This window comes from Manacus candei, unplaced genomic scaffold (genome assembly GCF_025592945.1).
Source record: "Manacus candei isolate 608988 ecotype Guabito, Panama unplaced genomic scaffold, ASM2559294v1 h1tg000291l, whole genome shotgun sequence".
Lineage (NCBI taxonomy): Eukaryota > Metazoa > Chordata > Aves > Passeriformes > Pipridae > Manacus > Manacus candei.
Window position 1 is genome coordinate 1 of NW_026138339.1, and position 18,252 is coordinate 18,252.

Consider the following 18,252-nt stretch of genomic DNA (forward strand, 5'->3'; position numbering starts at 1 on the left):
GGGGGGTCAGCACCATCCCTGCCGGCAGGGCCGGGCCGGGGGGGGGAACGGGGAGGGGCTGCGGCCCCCCCAGGGCCTACGACATCTTCCAGATGGTGAGCGAGGCCGTGAGGACGCCGGCGGCGAAGATGGTGATGGTCTGCCAGGTGGGGGTCCCGAAGTGAGAGAGCAGCCCTTCCTGGGGGGGGCACAGAGGGGGGGGGGTCACTGCAGGGCCCGTCCAAAGGGGGGGCTCAGAGGATCGGGGGGGGGGTCCAGGGACTCACCCATCCGCCCTGGGCCTGGATCCAGGCCAGCACGTGCTCCCGCAGGTACTCCATGGTCCAGCCCAGGATGGTCTGCACCAGCTCCGGGACCTTGGTGCACAGCGCCTGCGGGGACGGGGGGGTCAGGGGGGGCCAGGCAGGGCTGGGGGGGGCAATAGCAGGGGCAGGAACCCCACCCACCCCACCCTTCAGAACCACCATCCACCTTCAGACCAACCACCAGAACCACCCACCTTCAGACCTCAACCACCCACCTTCAGACCCCACCACCCACCTTCAGACCCACCCACCTTCAGACCCACCACCCACCCACCTTCAGGACCAGCACCCACCCTCAGACCCCCCCCCCACCTTCAGGACCAGCTTGCAGGCGAAGTAGAAGAGGGCGACGACGCGGCCCCAGTTGAAGGTGCCGTCGGCGAACATCTCCTTGGCCACGCGGAAGAAAAGCTTTTTGGGGGCGTCACAGCCCACCTGCTCGATCATCCTGGGGGGCACGGGGCCGGTCAGCGCCCCGGGGGCGGGCGGCGGGGCCCCCCCCCGAGCCCCCCACGCACCTCTGCAGCTCCATGTTGCTGTCGAGCTCGTCGCCGATGCGCCGCAGGCACTCGCTGAGCCGTTTGGTGTCGGGGCTGCTGGGCTGGGGCTCGCCCAGCTCGGCCACGCTCAGCGCCACGGCCTGCGGGTCCCCGCAGCGCTCCACGCGGTCCCGCACGAACCTGGGGGCGGCCACAGGGACCCCCGGCACGCTGGGCACCCGCCGGGCCCCCTCCGGAGCCCGCAGCCCCACAGGTGCCCCCACACCGTGTCCTCCCTGCACCCCGAGTGCCCCGTGCACCGTGTCCCCCCCACACCGTGTCCCCCCTGCACCCCAAGTGCCCCCTGAACCCCGAGTGCCCCCCACACCGTGTCCCCCCTGCACCCCGAGTGCCTCCCAGTCCTTTCTCCTCTCAGACCCCCCAGGTCCCCCTGCACCCCGAATCCCCCCACGTCCCTCTGCCTCCCCAAGTCCCTCTTGCACCCTGTGTCACTCCCAGCCCTTTCTCCTCTCAAGACCCTCCGTGTCCCACCTGTACCCCAAATACCCCCCAAGTGCCCCCCTGCACCCCATGTCCCTCCCAGTCCTTTCTCCTCTCAGGACCCCCCAGGTCCCCCCTGCACCCCACGTCTCCCAAGTCCCTCCAGCTTCAAGCCTCCCCTGCACCCCCAAGCCCCCCCCGCCCTCCGTGTTCCCCAAGCCCTCCCTCGCCCCCTCCCCTCGCCCCCTCCCCTCCCCTCGCCCCCCGGCCCCTCCCGCTCCCCCAGCCCACCCTCCCGGCGGGCCCCGGCTCCCCCACTCACGCCCGCAGCAGGATCGCCCCCGTCTGCATGATCTGGTCCGAGGAGGCCCCTGCGAAGAGCGGGGCGCTGACCCGGGGGGGGACGCGGGGAACGGCCCCGGGCGCGCCCCCCCGGCCCGCACAGGCCGCGCCCCCGCGGGGGTCCCCGGCCCCGCACTCACCGCCGCCCCCCGGGGGCGGGGCGGGCTCGCGGCCGCCGGAGCCGCCCCCAGCCCCGGCCCCAGCCCCCGGTCCCGGCCCCGGGCTCGCCTCCGCCGCCTCCACCACCGCCGCCGCCCCGCTGGGCCGAAGCCGCCGCCGCCGCCATCGCGCCCGGACCACGTGGTGTCCCCGCCGGCGTCACGTGACACCGGCCGAAAAGGGCAGCGGAGCGGCGGGGGGGGCGCCGCGCCCGAGTCACGTGGGGCGGGCGACAAGTCACGTGACGGGGACACCGCACTTCGGGGCACATGCCACGCCCCTCGTTGGATGGCCACGCCCCCCTGGGTTGCTTACGCCCCTCGGGGCTCGGCCACGCCCACGCAGCATCATCCCCCGGGACCCCCGGGGTCACCAAGGGGGGGGGGCAGACACAGATACCCCTGGGGGTCGATGGGGGGGTCACACGAACACCCGGGGATCGATGGGGGGTCACACGCACTTCGGGGGTCAATGAGGGGTCACACCCCCCCCCGGGGGTCGATGGGGGGGTCACACACACACACACACACGTCCTCGGGGGTCCATCCGGGGGTCACACACACACCCGGGCCCGGCCGTCGGGGGTCGGTTCGGGGGCCGCACCGCTCGCGACGCCCCCGCGGCGCTTCCACCGCCCCCGGCGCTTCCTGCGGGGCCGAGGCCGCGGGCACGGGCGGGGCCGCCCGCGGGAGCCGCCGCGGGGTGCGGGGGGGTCGGGCCGGGGTGGGCGCTGGCTCCGGGCGTGCGGGTGGGGTGTGACCCCCGCGCAGACATGACCCCCAAAGGCTGCCTCGGCTGCGCCAAGTGCTTCCTCTTCTTCCTCAACCTCTTCTTCTTCGTGAGTGGGGTCACGGGGGGGGGAGCTGGGGGCACACGGGGCTGGGGGGGGACTTGGGGGGCAGGGGGGGAAGGTGGGGGGCAGGGGACAGGTGGGGGGACACGGGGATGGAGGGACAGGGGGAGATGGGGGATATGGGGCTGGAGGGACAGGGGGAGGGGGGGGGACATGGGAGGACCTGGGGCTGGGGGCACACGGGGGTACGGGGGAGACCTGGGGAGGGGGCCCTGCTGTGCCTCGGGGGGGGCGACAGTCTCCTGGTGTTTGTGGGCACTGGGGGGTCCCCCCTTTGCTGACCCGGACTGGGTGACTCTCCCTCCACCCCCCAGGCCCTGGGCACCCTCCTCCTCGCCTTCGGCCTCTGGGTCCTCTTCGACCGGCAGAGCTTCGCCGCCGTGCTGGGTAAGGGACCCTCTCGCCGTGGGGCACCCCGAGGCATGGGGCACCCCGAGGCATGGGGCTCCCTGAGCTGGGGGGGTGCCCTGACCCCCCCTGTGCCCCCCCAGGGTCACCACTGGTCAGCCTGAGGGTCTGGTCCTACGGCTTCTCGGGGGTCGGCATCGTCACCATGCTGCTGGGGTTCCTGGGGTGCCTGGGGGCCCTCAAGGAGGTCAAGGTCATGCTGGTGCTGGTAAGCTGAGGGGGACGGGGAGGAGGGGGGCCAAGGGGGGGGGCTGCAGAACTGGGGGGGGGGCTAGGGGAGCTGTGCTGCAACTTCCTGGGGCGACCGCGGGCCACGTGCTCCCACCACATCCTGCGCTTGGGGAGCGGCACTGGGGAGCTGGGGGGGACCCCTCTGCTCTCCCCCGCTGCCCAAGGGGGGGGGGCTGGGGGGGTCCTGGCTGACCCCCCACCTCCCCTGTTTGTCCCCGAAGTACTTTGGGATCCTGCTGCTGCTCTTCACTGCCCAGATCACGGTGGGCGTCATCGTCTACACGCAGCGTGTTGCTGTGAGTTCTGGGGGTCCCCGGGGCTGAGGGGGGGACCCCGGGGCTGGGGGGGGGGGGGGCCCAGGGGTGGGGCAGTGCCGTGGGACACTGTGCTCACCCCCCACCCCCCCCAGCTGGCCACCAAGGTGGCCACCTACGCACAGCAGCTGATCCAGGAGTACCCAGCTCAGGGACCGCCTGGGGACCCCCACGAGAGCTGGGATGCTGTCCAGCAGCAGGTGAGACCCCCACAGAGCCCCCCCCCATCCCCACAGCCACCCCACGGCCACCCCGCTGACCCCCTGCCTCCCCCCAGCTTGGCTGCTGCGGCTGGAACGGGCGCCAGGACTGGGACCACCACGAGGGACCCTCCGGGGACACGGACGGGGCCGAGACCGTCGCCTGCTCCTGCCTCCAGGCCCCCAACAGCACCCACGGGACCCCAGCGGTGCTGCCCCACGGCCGCTGCCCCGTGGCTGCCCCCAGTGACATCTTCCCCAAGGTGAGGCACGGGGGGGTCACAGGGTCCTGGAGCTCTGGGGGGGGCTCCAGGTGACCCCCGATTGTCACCCCCCTCCCACAGGGCTGTGCCGCGGGCGTCCGGGACTGGCTGGCTGCAAACCTGATCACCATCGTGGGGGGCTGCGTGGGCATCGGCCTGGGGGAGGTAGGGGGGCTGCCCTGGGGCAGGGGGGCTGAGCTGAGGGGACAGCCCGGGTGGGGCTGGGGGTGGTCGGGGGGCTGTAGGGCTGACCTGGGGGGTAGCCTGGGGACTGCAGGGCCATGGGATGGGTGGACTGGGGGTCACCCGGGGGTCCGAGGGGGTTCAGGGGATTTTCAGGGTGGCCGTGGGGGGGTCAGGGGGTTGGGAGGGGGTGTTCAGGGTGGTCGGGGGGGGGTCTCCGGGGTCCGGGCAGGTCAGGCTGCTGACTCAGCTCTCTGCTCCTAGCTCGCCCTGCTGATGCTGTCGATGTTCCTGGTCAGGAACCTGGACCCCCACTACGAGAAGCTGCTGCGGGGGTTCTGAGGGGCCGGGGCGGGGAACGGCGGGGAGGGGGGGGGTGTTCGGCGGCAGTTTCTCTTTCAATAAAGTCGGCAGGAAGCAGCGGGACGGGGCCCGAGACCGGAACCGGGCCCGGAACCGGAACCGAGACCGGAACCGGGACCCCCGACCCGCGAAGGGCGACACGTGCCCCCCGCGCTTTTATACACGATCTCTCCTGGCCCCGCCCATTGCCCCGCCCATTGCCCCGCCCCTTTCTTTTGGGCGCGCGCGCCCGGCCCCGCCCCTTCCCCCCTCTGGGCGGGAACGGCTCGCGCCAGGCCCCGCCCCCTCCCCGCCGTGAGGCGATTCCCCCCCCCGCGCCCCCCCGGCCCCCCTCAGGCCCCGCGGCCCCCCCGGGACCCCCAAAACTGCGCACCCCGACCCCAAAACTGCGCACCCCGACCCCAAACCGCGCCCCCGGGGCAGGGGGGGATCCCCGACGGACCCCCGCGATGGCAGCCGCCGGGCCCCAGGCGGGCGGGGGCCGTGAGGGCTCCGGGGTGGGTGGGGGGGGTGAGGGGCCGGGACCCCTCACGGCCCACCCTGTCCCCCCAGCCCCGGCCGAGAGCGGCTGCTCGGACGAGTTCGCCCTCGACTGCACCTTCGCCGCCTGCGACCCCGAGCACACAGGTGGACGGACAAACCCTCCGGGGCCGGGCGGGCCGGGGACAAAGCCCCCTCCCCGGGCCGGGGACCTCCGGGCCTGGCTGACCCCCGGGCCGGTGACCCCCGGGCCTGGCTGACCCCCGGGCCTGGCTGACCCCCGGGCCTGGCTGACCCGCCGCCTGCTGCAGGGTCGGTGCTGCCGCAGCGAGTGGTCGAGTACGTGGCGGCGGTGACGGGGCACAGCGGGCACGAGGGGCGGCTGCGGGCGCTGCGGCGGGCGCTGGACCCCGCGGCCTCGGGCGCCGCGCTGGACCTGCCCCGGTTCCGCGCGGCCATGGGCACCTGGATCGCGGCGTGTCGGCAGGACGGGTCAGTCACGGGGGCACTGCCGGGGCCAGGGCAGTGTGGGGCGATGGGTCAGTGCCAGGGCCAGCGGGACTGGTCAGTGCCCGGTCCCCCCACGTGCCCACGGATGGCTCCCTGTCCCCGCAGGAGCCTGTGGCTTGGCGAGGAGCAGGAGGACACGGAGAGCAGCGAGCCCAGAGCAGCACTGGCTGGTGGGTGTCAGTGCGGGAAGGGGAAATCAGGGTTGGGGGGCCACAGCGGGGGCACCAGCGCGATCCCCCGTGTCCCTGCCCCGCAGAGGAGGACGGGCGCGCGGCCCTGGCAGCCGCCCAGCTCCAGGGTGGCGGCGGCGACAGGGACGTCACCAGCCCGTAAGTGTCGGCCTCGGGGGCGTCCCGGCCCTGGCCCTGGCCGTGCTCTGGGGCTGGGCTCGCCCCTGGCTCGGAGCACCCCCAGACCGGCGGCGCTCCCCGGCAGCGCCGAAGCCGCCGGGCTGCGCAGCCGTGCCAGGCAGCTGGCCGCCCACAACACGAAGCTGCAGCGGGACGCCGAGCTGGCCGAGGAGCTGAACGCCCGCCTGGCCGAGGAGACGGCTCAGCTGCAGGCTCAGCTGCGGAGGTGCGGGGCCGGCGCCGGGCGGTGGCTTCTGGCCGGGGCGCTGCGGGGACGCCGAGGCACCTCCGTGCCCCTTTGCCCCCCCGGCAGCAGCCGGCAGGCGCTGGAGCAGGCCAGGGCGGCCGCCGAGGAGCTGGAGGACCTGAAGGCCGTGGCCAAGGGGCTGGAGGAGGAGAACGGCGAGCTGCGGCGGCAGGCGCGGCACATGGTGAGCGGCGCGGCCGAGGCGCGGGGCTGCCACACCCTGACCCGTGGGCTCACGGCCCCGTGCCCACCCTCCCCAGGAGAAGGAGCAGCGGAGCCTGTGCTTGCGGGCCGAGGGGCTCCAGGAGGAGGTGAGGCCGGGGCCGAGGGGCTGCCATCCAGGGTCTGGGACGGATCCGGGGCGGTGCCGCAGAGACCCCCAGCCCGGTTTTGCCGCGGGCAGAACCAGCGGCTGCTCGCCGAGGGCCAGGGGCTGCGGGAGCAGATCCAGGCGCAGACGGCCCGCGTGGCAGACCTGGAGGTAAGTGCTGGCGGCGGCCACAGCGGCCCTGCCTCCCCGCCGGTGCCGGGGGCTGTGTGAGGTGCCACCGGGGCGGGTCCCTGTCCCCTCCCCTCCGCCCAGGCCCAGCTCTGCCGTGGCACCGCGCTCCTCTCCGCCCGGGACGCCGCCCTCGCCCAGGTGAGCGCTGCCCAGGGACGCTGCCACCGCCCGGGCTGGGACCCCCAGAGCCGCCCCCGGGCCCCCCCCGCAGCCCCTCACGCTGGGCCCGTTCCGCAGGCGGGGCGGCGGGCGCAGGAGCTGGCCGTGGCACTGGAGGAGTACGACCGGGCGGTGCAGGTACGGCACGGCCAGAGCCAGCCCCTCGGGGGGACAGGGAGCCCCTGGGAGGACAGGGAGCCCTCGGGGGGGACAGGGAGCCCTCTGGGGGGACAGGGAGCCTTTGGGGGGGACAGGGAGCCCCTGGGGGGACAGGGAGCCCTCGGGGGGGACAGGGAGCCCTCTGGGGGGACAGGGAGCCTTTGGGGGGACAGGGAGCCCCTGGGGGGACAGGGAGCCCCTCGGGGGGACAGGGACCCCCTGGGCCACAGCAGACCCCCCCGGTGGCCGCTGTCTGGGGGTCAGGGGCAGAGGCTGCCCGAGCTGCCCACTGTGCAGGCTGAAAACTGCCCTCTTTCCCCCCAGGAATTGCGGCTGGAGACGATGCAGCTGCGGCAGCAGCTGGGCCGGATGAGGGACGCCTGGGCCATGTACGTGGGGCCGGGGGGGACACGGGGCCGGGGAGGGGATGGGGACACGCCAGCCCAGCTCCGGCTCCTCGGGGCCGTGCGGCATCCTGGCTGGCCGGCAGCCCAGCCCGGAGCACTTCAGCCTTCCCAGCGCTCCCAGGGCTCAGAAACGGGCAGGAAAGGGCCAAAAGTGGGTCTGGCACAAGTGGGGTGATCCACTGGTGCCGCCGCCTGCTCCCGCTCCTCCTCCTCACCCTCACCCCCCTCCTCTTCCTCCCGCAGGCGCCCCTGGTGCCCCCCCCTTGACCAGGCCACGGACATCGCGGCCACGGCGGCCACGGCGGCACCGAGCCGGGTAAGGGAGGGGGCAGCGGGGTCCCTGTGGGCTCCCCACAGCCACTGACCCCCCCGTATGACCCCCGGCCCACTGCCCTGCCAGGGGACAGGGCACACGGAGGAGGAGGAGGAGGAGGAGGAGGAGGGCTCAGGGCCAGCAGTGCCCAGAGCCCCGGCGGGGAGCAGCGAGGAGCCAGCCCGGCCACCGGTCCCACAAGTGGCACCATGGGCACCGTGGGCACTGACACTGCTGGCCCTGCTGGCCCTGCTGGCCCTGCTCTGCCTCCTGCCCCCCCGCTGGCCCCAGCCCCAGCTGCGCTACCGGAGACCCCCACCCCTGTGAGCTCCTCTCCCCCAATAAAGACCTGTCGGGCAGGACGGCGCCAGCACGGCCCCCCAGCCCCGTGTACCCCCCCCCCGGTGTGTGCCCACCCCGCCCACCACGTCCCACAGGCTCGTCCCTCTCCTCCCAGTTCCCCCAGAGCAGGCTCAGAGTCAGGGGCTCGACACCAGCTTTATGGGCCTCGCGGGGGGCCGGGGTGGGGCCCTGCTCTCCGTGGCTCCGGGAGGTCCTGGTGCAGCCCCCCCCGGGGCTTCCTGGGGGGCACTGGGGGGGGTCCCCTTCTCCTGGGTCACCAGTGGCTCAGGCCAGCCTGAAGGGGGGCAGGGAGTGAGGCCTCTGCCCCCCAGAGAGCTCGATGTCCCCCCAGGACATCCCCAGGGACACCCCCCTGTACCTGTGTCTGTCCCCAGGGACACCCCCCAGTACCTGTGTCTGTCCCCTGGGACACCCCCTCCCCAAAACCTGTGTCTGTCCCCAGGGACACCCCCCTGTACCTGTGTCTGTCCCCAGCTCCTGCTCAGCTGCTCAGGTCCCATCCTGCTCCGACATCGGGGGCCCCTGGGGGGGCTGGGGGGCACTGAGGGGGGGCACACCCAACACCCCCAGTGCCCCCCACTGTCCCCACTGTCACCAACACACCCACCCCACTCAGTGCCCCCAGTGTCCCCAACACACTCAGCACCCACCCGTGCTCCTAGTGCCCTCACGTCCCCCAGTGCCTCCCAGTGCTCCCAATTCCCCCAGTGACCCCCAGCACCCCCAGTGTCCCCAGTGCCCCCATCACCCCCAGCACCCCCAGTGCCCCCAGTGCCCCCATCACCCCCAGCACCCCCAGTGCCCCCAGTGCCCCCCATCACCCCCAGCACCCCCAGCACCCCCAGTGCCCCCCAGTGCCCCCATCACCCCCAGCACCCCCAGTGCCCCCCAGCACCCCCAGCACCCCCAGCATCCCCAGCACCCCCAGCACCCCCCGTGCCCACCTGGCCGCAGGGCCGCCTCCACAGCACCCAGGCCGCCGCCGCCAGGCCCAGGGTCCCCCCGAGCCCCCCCAGCAGCACCAGCCCGTGGCCGCGGGGGGGGGCAGGGCCCTGCCTGGCCCCCAGGGCCCCCTCGAGCTGCACGGCGGGGGTGGTCAGCGGGGGGGTCCCCCGGGGGTCCCGCGGGGGTCCCGGGGCGGTCCCGGGGCGGCAGCGCAGGCGGGCGCAGCCGGGGAAGTGGGGGGGTCTCCCCCGGAGCTCCCCCAGGTCCCGCCCCAGGGTCTCGAGCAGCCGCGACACGTTCACCGTCTCCAGCCGGACACAGCCCTGGGGGTCCTGGGGGGGCTGTCACGGGAGCCCCCCGGGGACCCCAGACCCCTCCTCGACCCCCCCCCTCCCCTGGGGATGCCGACCCCAGAGCTCCCCCCCTCCAAGACCCCCCAGAGAACCCCCCCAACCCCTGCAGGGTCCCCAGAGCCCCTCGGAGACCCCCCCAGAGTTACCGTGAACTCCCCAGAGACCCCCAGAGCCCCCTGGGGACCCCCCACCCCCATCAGAGTCCCCATAACCCCCCCCCCCGGACCCTCCCAGCAGCCCCCCCCTCTCTCAGGACCCCCAGTCCCCGGGGAGGACCCCCCCAGGGCCCCCCCCCAGAGCCCCCCGCTGACCTGGATGTGGCACTCGGCCACGAAGCTGAGGTGGGCGAGGAGGGCGCTGAGCAGGGGGGCCAAATCCTGCCCCGCCACGCCCCTCATGCGCCGCAGCGCCGCCGCCCCGAAGTGCAGCCCCCACAGCGGGGAGCAGCCGCTGTCCTGGGGGGCCGGGGGGGCACAGGTCAGGGGGTGGGGGGGCGTCAGGGGGGCGCAGGAGTTGGGGGTCAGGGGGTCTCGCTCACCGGCTCCAGGTTGCTGGGCATCGCCACGGGGTAGTCGAGGAGCAGCCAGGGGGTCTGCGGGAGGGGTCGGGGGGTCCCCAAAGAGAGCCCGGAGTGGGGGGCCGGGCTCGGGGGGGTCCCAAAGGACCCGTGCGGGTGGGGGGTCAGGGGGTTTTCGGGACCCGGGGAGGGGCTTTCCCCGGGAAATGAAGGAGTGCGGGGTGTCGGGGCAGGGGACGGGGCACGGGGAATCCTTCGGGTCTCGGAGCGGTGCCGGAGGTCCCGTAAAGGGTCCGCAGGATCCCGGAGGGGTCCCGAAGGTCCGGGGGGGTCTCGGGGAGGGCGGGGCAGCCCCGGGGGAGGGGGGGGCTCTCACCAGCTTGTTCAGGTGGGTGCCGAAGGTGCTGCTGACGGGGTCAAAGCTGAAGGAGCAGCAGCTGCCGGGGGGGGTCCCGGCCAGAAGGAGCAGGAGCGAGACCTGGGGGGGCACCGGGGCAGGGCTGGTGGTCCCGAGGGGGTCCCCCGGGGATCCCAGAGGGGCGCGGGGCGGGGTGGGGGTGCGGGGGGCGCGCGGAGGGGCCGGGGACGGACCCCTCTTACCAGAGCGGAGCCGGCGGGGGGCGAGTCCATGGCGGTGCCGAGCTGGGGGGGGCGTGCGGGGACCCGAGACCCCCCCCCCCCCCCACAGGGCCCCCCGGGACCCCCTCGGGCCGCGGCGGAGCCGCCGCCGCCGCCGAAAGCGAAAGTGGGACCGAGGCGGGGGCAGGACCCAGGAAAGGCGGGGGGGCCACCGGGACCCTCCCCCGCCCCCCCGGGGGCACTCCCGGCCTCCCCCCCCCCCTCACCCCGGGGGACCCCCGCCCGCTCCCGAGGGGGCTCCGCCGGCCGGGACCCCCCCCCCCGACCCCCCGCACGGCCCCGCCGAGCTCCGGGTGCGGCTGCTTCGAGCGGGGGGGGGGCTGCGCGCCCGGGCACGTGCGGGGGCGGGGCGGCCCCCCCACCCCCCCGAGACCCCTCCCCGAGACCCCCCCAGAGCCCCCCCCCCAGGCAGAGACACGACACGGGCTGCGGCGGGAGGAGGTTTATTGGGGGGGGGTCACAGTGCGGGGTCAGAGACCCCCAGAGGTTTTGGGGGGGCTCTGGGGGGGGCTCAGGGTGCCCCCCCCGGCACCCAGAGGCACTGGGGGCGGGTGCAGCGCAGCTCCAGCTCCCGCGCGGCGCCGGGGGGGGGGGTCCTGCCCCGGAGCCCCCAGGAGCCCCCCCGGGACCCCCCACACGCGGGGGACGCTCAGGGCCGAGGTCCAGTCCTGGGAAAGGGGAAAGGCAGTGCCGGGTGAGGGGGGGGCAGACCCCCCCGGCCGGGGGCACCCCCATGGCTGGGCACCCCCCCGGTGCCACAGGGACCCCCAGCAGCGGGGTTTGCTGCCCTCCCCAGCCCCCCCAGGCCCCTCACCCCCCAGCCCCACTCACCGTGTCCGCCCCACAGAGCCACAGCCCATCGGGGTGCTGGCGGGCCAGTTTGGCCCCGGACCCCCGGGACCCCCGGGACCCCCCCGGCAGCACCGCCAGGGCCCCCCCGGGCAGCCCCGCGGCCACCAGGACCTGGGGACACACGGGAGGGGCTGTCACCGGAGGGGACGGGGGCCTGGGGGGCTCGGGGGGGGGAAAGGGGATAGGGGGGGGAGCCCAAGGGAGCCAGGGAGGGTCACAAGGGGGGTCCTGGGGGGCTCCTGGGGAGGTCCGGGGAGCTCTGGGGGGGCTCACAGGGGGTTTCGGGAGGAAGAAGAGGAAATCCCAGAAGGGGCACGGGTGGGTTCCTGTGGGGACACCCAGAAAGGGTCGGGGGGGTTCTTGGGGGTTCTGGAATGACCCCAAGACCCCGATGGAGGGTCTTGGGGGGTTCTGGAATGACGCAAGGGGCACACAGAGGGTTCCTGGGGGATGCATAAGGGGGCACAGGGAGCACATGGGGGGTCCTTGGGGGGTCCTGAGGGGCTGTAAGGGCCCCACGGGGGGGCTGCAGGGTGGGCACACGGGGGGGCTGCAGGGTGGGCACACGGGCAGGCCCGGGGGGGGCCCAATGGGGAGGGAACGGGGCAGGTTCTGGGTGTTCCCGGGGTGCCCGGGGGGGTCCCAGGGGGTGCCCGGGGGGGTCCCAGGGGGGTCCCCACCTGGCGCAGGTGCAGAGCGGCCCCGGCACCGCCGGGCGGGGCCACGACCACGACGCCGTTGCCGAGGGCCAGCGCGGGGAGGAGGAGCTCCGGCAGCCAGGGGCGGGGCCAGGACCAGACCACGCCCACCACGCCCAGCGGCCTCCTCAGCACCAGGGCCCGACCCCCGGGCACCTCCTGGGGGGGGAGCAGGTGTTGGCCACGCCCTCCGTGAGACCACACCCCTGTCACGTTTAGCCCCACCCCCTGGAGTACCAAGCTCCACCTACTATTGCATGATCCCGCCCACAGCTGCCTGGCCCCGCCCCCCCTTGCCCCTCAGCCACTCCTGCCCACTTGAATCCTCAGGCTCCGCCCTCCCACACGGCCCCACCCCTCCAGGCCCCTCCCACCCAGCCCATCTGGCCCCTCCTACTTCCCACAGAGACCCCGCCCATCCATACAGCCCCACCCACTTCCCACACAGGCCCCACCCATCCATATGGCTCCACCCACCACCCGCACAAGCCCCACCCATTCACACACAGACCCACCCACCACCCACCCAGGCCCCACCCACCACCTGCACGGCCCCGCCCACCTGCACGGCCCCGCCCATCCGCTCCGCGTGCGCCGCCCAGCGCAGCAGCGCCCCCTGCAGGCGCCCGTCGTCATCACCGTCGTCACCTCCGGGGGTCCCGCCCGGCCCCCCCAGCGCCGCCGCCGCCCCCCGCAGCACCCGGGCCCGCGACAGCCCCGGCAGCCGCCCCCACCTGGGGGGACACACACACAGAACGGGGGGGTCGGGGTCCCAAATCCCCCTCCCCAAACCCCCCACGGCCCCCCCGTGACTCACCCCAGGGCGGCAGCGCGGGCGGCCACCACGGCCCCGGCGAGCTCGGCGTCCTGGGGGTCCGGCACGGCCTCCTCCGGGCTGGGGCTGGGGCAGAGGGGGGGCTCAGAGGGGCAGGGGGCACTGCTGGGGCTGGGGGGGCATTGCTGGGGCTGGGGGGGCTCAGAGGGGCAGGGGGCATGGCTGGGGCTGGGGGGGCACTGCTAGGGCTGGGGGGGCACTGCTGGGGCTGGGGGGGCATTCCTGGGGCTGGGGGGGCATTGCTGGGGCAGAGGGGGGGGCTCAGAGGGGCAGGGGGGCATTGCTGGGGCTGGGGGGGCACTGCTAGGGCTGGGGGGGCCCTCGGGAAGGGTAGGGGGTACCTGAGCGGCCCTTCCAGCTCGGGGGGCTGTTCCCAGGGTGGGCGTCCGAACTCTCGTAGTGCCTGGAGTTGGGAGGGGCCTCAACCCGTCTGTAAGGGCACAAGACCCCCCCCAGGCCCAGGAACCCCCCCAAAACCTGTCTGGGGCTCCCACCGGCCCCTTTTGGCTCCCCTCAGCTCCTCCACCGACCCCAAAACTGCTCAGGACGCCCCCAGGAAACCCCGAGCCCCCCACGTCCTCCCCACCACCCCCCCAGCCCCTCCACGGCCCCTCCGACCCCACTCGGGACTCCCCCACACCCAAGAACCCCCAAATTCTTCCCAGGGGACCCCAACACCCAAGAACCCCCCAGCAGACACCACGTCCCCCTCCCTCACGGCCCCCCCACGGCCCCCCTCACCTCAGCCCCCTCCTCATCCCCCCCTCAGGGTGGGGGGCTGGAGAAGGCAGTGGGACTTCCTTAGTGAGCCCAAAGCCCTCCCCAGCCCCCTTTCCAGCCCCCCCAAACCCCTCGAGACCCCCCCTCCACCTCCTCCAGGGTGGTCTCCGCGGCCCCCGCGGCGCAGCCCCCGCTGGGGTCCAGCAGGTTCAGCTCGTTGAGCCACACGAGCCCCTGGGGCAGCCTGGGGGGGGGGCACAGCTCAGACACTCGGGGTGGGGGGGCGTCACGGTGGGGGGGGGGGGGTCCCGGGGGTCCCACTGACCTCTGGGCCGTGTCCAGGCCCGCGGTGACGTCCTGGGCCCAGACGGCGGCGGCGGCCACGAGGGGCAGGGAGGAGGCCACGGCCGCGGCCTCGCCCGGGGAGCGCACGGGCAGCAGCACCAGCACCGGCCCCGCGGCCTGGGGGGCACGGGGGGCGCGTCAGGGGACCCCCAAACGGCCCCCGACCCCCCCCGACCCCCCTCCCTCCCCCGGGCACCCACCGGCTCCCGCAGGCAGCGCGAGGTGGGGGCGACCCCCGTGATCAGGGTGGGGGGGTAGAAACGACCCCCCGGCGGCGGCGGCAGCGGCTGGAAAACCTGGGGGGGGGGGACACACGAGGAGCCTGCTGGCCAAAGAACCCCAAAATCCACCCCCCCCAGCGGCCAGGAACCCCCAAACTCCATCCCCAGGAGACCCCGAGGGGCAGGAACCCCCAAAGTGTCCCCTGAGAGACCCCCAACACCCAGGAACCCCCAAACCCCACCCCCCGGGCACCCCCACGGCCAAAATCTCCCAAACTCCCCCCCAGGGGAACCCCAATGTCCGGGACCCCCCACAGGTGACACCATGACCCCTTCCCTCAACCCCCCCCCACCCCTCCTGTCACCCCAATGTCCCCATGGCCCCTCCTCATCCTTCATCCTGGGCCCCTCACGTCCCCCCTCCAGGTCTCCCCTCACCTCAAACCCCCCAAATCCCCCCAAATCCCCCCCAAATCCCCCCCTCCCCGCTCACCTCAGCCCCCTCCTCGCGCGCCGCCTCCACCAGCTCCCGGGGGTGGGGGCCCGTGGGGGGCAGCGGCCCCACGTCGGTGCCGGGGTCCAGGGGGTCTCCGACCCGCAGCCCCCCGAGCCGGGCCCGGAGCCGCCGCTCCAGCGGGGCCAGGACCCCCTCCTGGGCCAGCACCACGCAGCCCCCCCAGGGGAACTGCGGACAGGGGCAGGGGTCAGGGAGCCCCCCGGGGCACTCCCGGAAGCCCCCCCTGACCCCAGTGAGCCCCCCCAGACTCACCAGCGCCGGGGGGGTCCCCGCGGCCCCCGCGATGGCGGCGGCGGCGCCGTCCAGGTCGGCCGAGTCCAGGACCACGACGACCACGCGGCCCCCCCGGGCCCACCCCACCCGCGGGCCCCGGCACGGGGACCCCCAGGCCAGGCCCTGCACCTGCTCCTGGGGGGGGACACACACGTGGGGATGTGAGGGGGGGCACAGGGACCCCCCCCCAGCCCCGCTCGGGACCCCCCTGCCCACCCCGTACCTGTGGGGGGCCGAGGAAGGTGATGGCAGTGACGGTGGGGTGGGCACGGAGGGCGCGGCACAGCCCGGGGAGGGGGCCCGTGACCACGTTGAGGACCCCGGGGGGCAGAGCCCCCCCCTGCCCGCTCAGCTCCGCCAGGTACAGCAGCGGGGGGGCCACCTCGGGGGGGCACAGCACCAGCACCGTGTTCCCTGCGGAGACCCCCCCGGAACGCCTGGGACCCCCACACGGACCCCGGGACCCCACACGGACACCTGGGACCCCCAAAACACCTGGGACTCCCACACAGACACCCGGGACCCCACACGGACCCCTGGGACCCCCCAGAACGCCTGGGACCCCCACGCGGACACCCGGGACCCCTGCACGGACCCCTGGGACCCCCACACAGACACCAGGGACCCCCAAAACGCCTGGGACCCCACACGGACACCCGGGACCCCACATGGACCCCTGGGACCCCCAAAACACCTGGGACTCCCACACGGACCTCTGGGACCCCCCGGAACACCTGGGACCCCCACACGGACCCCGTGACCCCACACGGACACCCGGGACCCCTGCATGGATCCCTGGGACCCCCAAAACACCTGGGACCCCCACACGGACCCCTGGGACCCCCAAAACACCCGGGACCCCTGCACAGATCCCTGGGTCCCCCCTTGTCCCCAGAGTCTCCCCCCTGTCCCCAGAATCCCCCCTCGCCCCCAGGACCCCCCCATGTCCCCAGAGTCCCCCCTGGCCCCCCCGTGCCCCCCCACCATCCCCAGAGTCCCCCCTGGCCCCCCGTGCCCCCCCCCCCATCCCCAGGGTCCCCCCCGTGCCCCCAGGACCCCCCCATGTCCCCAGAGTCCCCCCCGTGCCCCCCCACCATCCCCAGAGTCCCCCCGTGTCCCCCATGCCCCCCCACCATCCCCAGAGTCCCCCCGTGTCCCCCATGCCCCCCCACCATCCCCAGGGTCCCCCCGTGCCCCCCAACTCACCCATGGCCAGGGCAGGCCCCACCTTCCAGAGCAGGGCCGGCACCGAGCAGGGCCCGGCCACGGCCACGGCCACGACCCCTGGGACAGCACGGGGGGGGTCAGGGGGGGCCCGGGGGGGCCCGGGGGGGCCGGGGGGGCCCCGGGGGGGGTCGGGGGGACACTCACCGAGGGGGGTCCAGCCCTCCAGGCCGGGGGGGCCCAGCTGAGCCCCCCCCGCCGCCGCCCGCAGCAGCCGCAGCGCCAGGTCCAGGTCGGCCCCGAGGGTCCCGCGCAGGGGCCGCCCCCCAAAAAGGGACAGCAGCCCCCCCAGGGCCCCCCCGGGGGGCCCCTCCAGGGTCAGGGCCAGCCTGGGGGGGCACGGAGGGGAATGGGGGGCACTGGGGGGCTGCGGGGGGGACACGGAGGGGAATGGGGGGCACTGGGGGGCTGCGGGGGGGGACAATGGGGGAACATGGGGGCACTGGGGGGCTACGGGGGGGACAATGGGGGAACATGGGGGCACTGGGGGGCTATGGGGGGGGCACGGAGGGGTCGGGGGGGACACACGGGGGGGTCCCCAGGACTCACCTGTGCAGGCTCCGCCCCCGCCGGGGCCCCCCCAGCCGCCCCCACCCCTCGGCTGCCGCTGCCGCCGCCCCCACGGCCTCGGCCACGTCCGAGCCCTCCCCGTCCGGCACCGAGGCCACGGCACGGCCTGGGGGGCACGGGGGGGTGAGCCTGACCTCTGACCTGTGACCCTGATCCTGACCCCTGACCTGTGACCCTGACCCCTGACCTGTGATCCTGACCCCTGACTCTGACCTGTGACTCTGTGCTGATCCTGACCCCTGACCTTGGCCTCCCCCAGCCCATGACCCTTGACCTCTGGTCCTCAGCCCTGACCCTAATCCACCACCCCGCCCCTGACCTTGACCCCTGACCTTACCCCTGACCCGACCCCCAATCCTTGACCCTGCCCCACCCCTTGACCTCTGACTCCTGACCCCCAATCCCCCGCCCTGTCCCTGACCCCAACCTTTCCCCCACCCCCTCCCCGTCCTTCCAGTGCCCCCCGTGCCCCCCCCTCAGAAACCCCCCCGAGCCCCCCCCGAGCCCCCCCTCACCGTCGGGGCCCCCCCGGCTCTCGAGGCTCCCCCGTCCCGGGGGTTTCAGCCACGTCCCCCCCACGAAGTGTCCGAGGCAGCGCCCGTGGGACTCCAGCCACGCCTGGGGGGGGGGCCCGGACATCGCTGGGACCCCCGGCCCAAACCGGGGGGGGGGGGGGGATGGACCCTGGTCATGCTCAGGCCCCAAAAACGACCTTTGGCCTCGGGTGGGGGGGGCCCCGCACTTTGACCCCCCCACTGCCACCCCCGTCGCGGCTCCCCCCCGACCCCCCCACCCCAGGGGTCTCCAGGGACCACCCCTAGTGCCCCCCAGGACCCCTCCCCAGGACCCCCCCTCCAAACCCCCCGACCCCAAAACCCGCCCCCAGCTCCCCCCGCTGCCTCCCCCAGCCCCAGTTGTGACCTCAGGACCCCCCAGGCCCCCCCCAGCTCCCCATCCCACCCCCCCCAGACCCCTCCCAGCCCCCCAGGACCCCCCCAGCTCTCCACGCCCCCCCCCAAACCCCCCGGACCCCCCAAGGACCCCCCCAAGGGCCCCCCCTCGGGACTCCCACGCCCCCCCCGAGCTTCCCCAGACCCCCCCCTCACCTCCCCCGCCCGGTCCCCGCCGGGGGTCGGACCCTCCTCCATCGTGTCGAAGATCGCGGGGACCGGGGGGGGGTCCCAGCGCCGCCAGCGCCGCCATCGCGGGAGCACAGAGACGGCGCCGGAGGAACAGAGCGGCCCCCGCGGGGACCATCGAGACGGGGCGGGGGGGCAGAGCGGCCCCGCCGGAAGCGGAAGTGGCCGGAGTGGCATGTACGGTGGAGAGAGGGGTCCTGGGGGGGCACGAGGGGGGTCTGGGGGTCCTGGGAGGTCTCTGGGGGTCTCGGGGGGGTCTCGGGGGGGCACGAGGGGGTCTGGGGGCCCTGAGGGGTCTCGGGGGGGTCTCGGG

General features: G+C 75.0%; 4 protein-coding genes across 4 annotated transcripts; 1 reads left to right on the plus strand and 3 right to left on the minus strand.

Annotated features, from left to right (window-relative positions):
• Positions 1–6: 6 nt before the first annotated feature.
• BAX (BCL2 associated X, apoptosis regulator) lies at positions 7–1,928 on the minus strand. The gene is given in 7 exon segments (XM_051775355.1): positions 7–178; positions 267–371; positions 618–753; positions 824–985; positions 1,608–1,656; positions 1,768–1,852; positions 1,854–1,928. Coding segments are annotated over 7 exon segments (699 nt in total). The 5' UTR covers positions 1,914–1,928; the 3' UTR covers positions 7–76.
• A 630-nt stretch (positions 1,929–2,558) lies between these two features.
• On the plus strand, positions 2,559–8,055 carry LOC127464904 (protein KASH5-like). The gene is given in 21 exon segments (XM_051775356.1): positions 2,559–2,624; positions 2,954–3,026; positions 3,131–3,255; positions 3,500–3,574; positions 3,688–3,792; positions 3,870–4,038; positions 4,137–4,220; positions 4,503–4,742; positions 5,025–5,228; positions 5,393–5,573; positions 5,697–5,873; positions 5,876–5,920; positions 6,027–6,167; positions 6,255–6,372; positions 6,449–6,499; positions 6,592–6,669; positions 6,772–6,828; positions 6,928–6,987; positions 7,333–7,397; positions 7,659–7,731; positions 7,816–8,055. Coding segments are annotated over 21 exon segments (2,427 nt in total).
• Positions 8,056–8,250: 195 nt separating this feature from the next.
• FLT3LG (fms related receptor tyrosine kinase 3 ligand) lies at positions 8,251–10,653 on the minus strand. The gene is made up of 7 exons (XM_051775348.1): positions 10,507–10,653; positions 10,283–10,384; positions 9,928–9,981; positions 9,701–9,844; positions 9,036–9,368; positions 8,550–8,622; positions 8,251–8,365 (listed from the first exon to the last, which is right to left on the minus strand). The coding sequence occupies exons 1-6, from the start codon at positions 10,534–10,536 to the stop codon at positions 8,581–8,583; spliced, it is 705 nt and encodes a 234-aa protein (XP_051631308.1). The 5' UTR covers positions 10,537–10,653; the 3' UTR covers positions 8,251–8,365; positions 8,550–8,580.
• Positions 10,654–10,980: 327 nt separating this feature from the next.
• ALDH16A1 (aldehyde dehydrogenase 16 family member A1) lies at positions 10,981–18,071 on the minus strand. The gene is given in 18 exon segments (XM_051775349.1): positions 10,981–11,137; positions 11,139–11,213; positions 11,377–11,508; positions 12,078–12,254; positions 12,658–12,829; positions 12,913–12,996; positions 13,272–13,333; positions 13,801–13,894; positions 13,976–14,112; positions 14,196–14,291; positions 14,710–14,901; positions 14,986–15,141; positions 15,230–15,420; positions 16,213–16,290; positions 16,378–16,559; positions 16,780–16,906; positions 17,316–17,418; positions 17,907–18,071. Coding segments are annotated over 18 exon segments (2,181 nt in total). The 5' UTR covers positions 17,949–18,071; the 3' UTR covers positions 10,981–11,056.
• Positions 18,072–18,252: the final 181 nt, after the last annotated feature.

Coding starts and splice junctions, on each gene's coding strand:
- FLT3LG (XM_051775348.1), bottom strand. CDS start 10,536: ATGGACTCGCCCCCCGCCGGCTCCGCTCTG. Junction 9,982..10,282: donor GCACCCACCTGAACAAGCTG/GTGAGAGCCCCC, acceptor CCCCTCCCGCAG/ACCCCCTGGCTGCTCCTCGA. Junction 9,369..9,700: donor TGGCCGAGTGCCACATCCAG/GTCAGCGGGGGG, acceptor CAGCCCCCCCAG/GACCCCCAGGGCTGTGTCCG.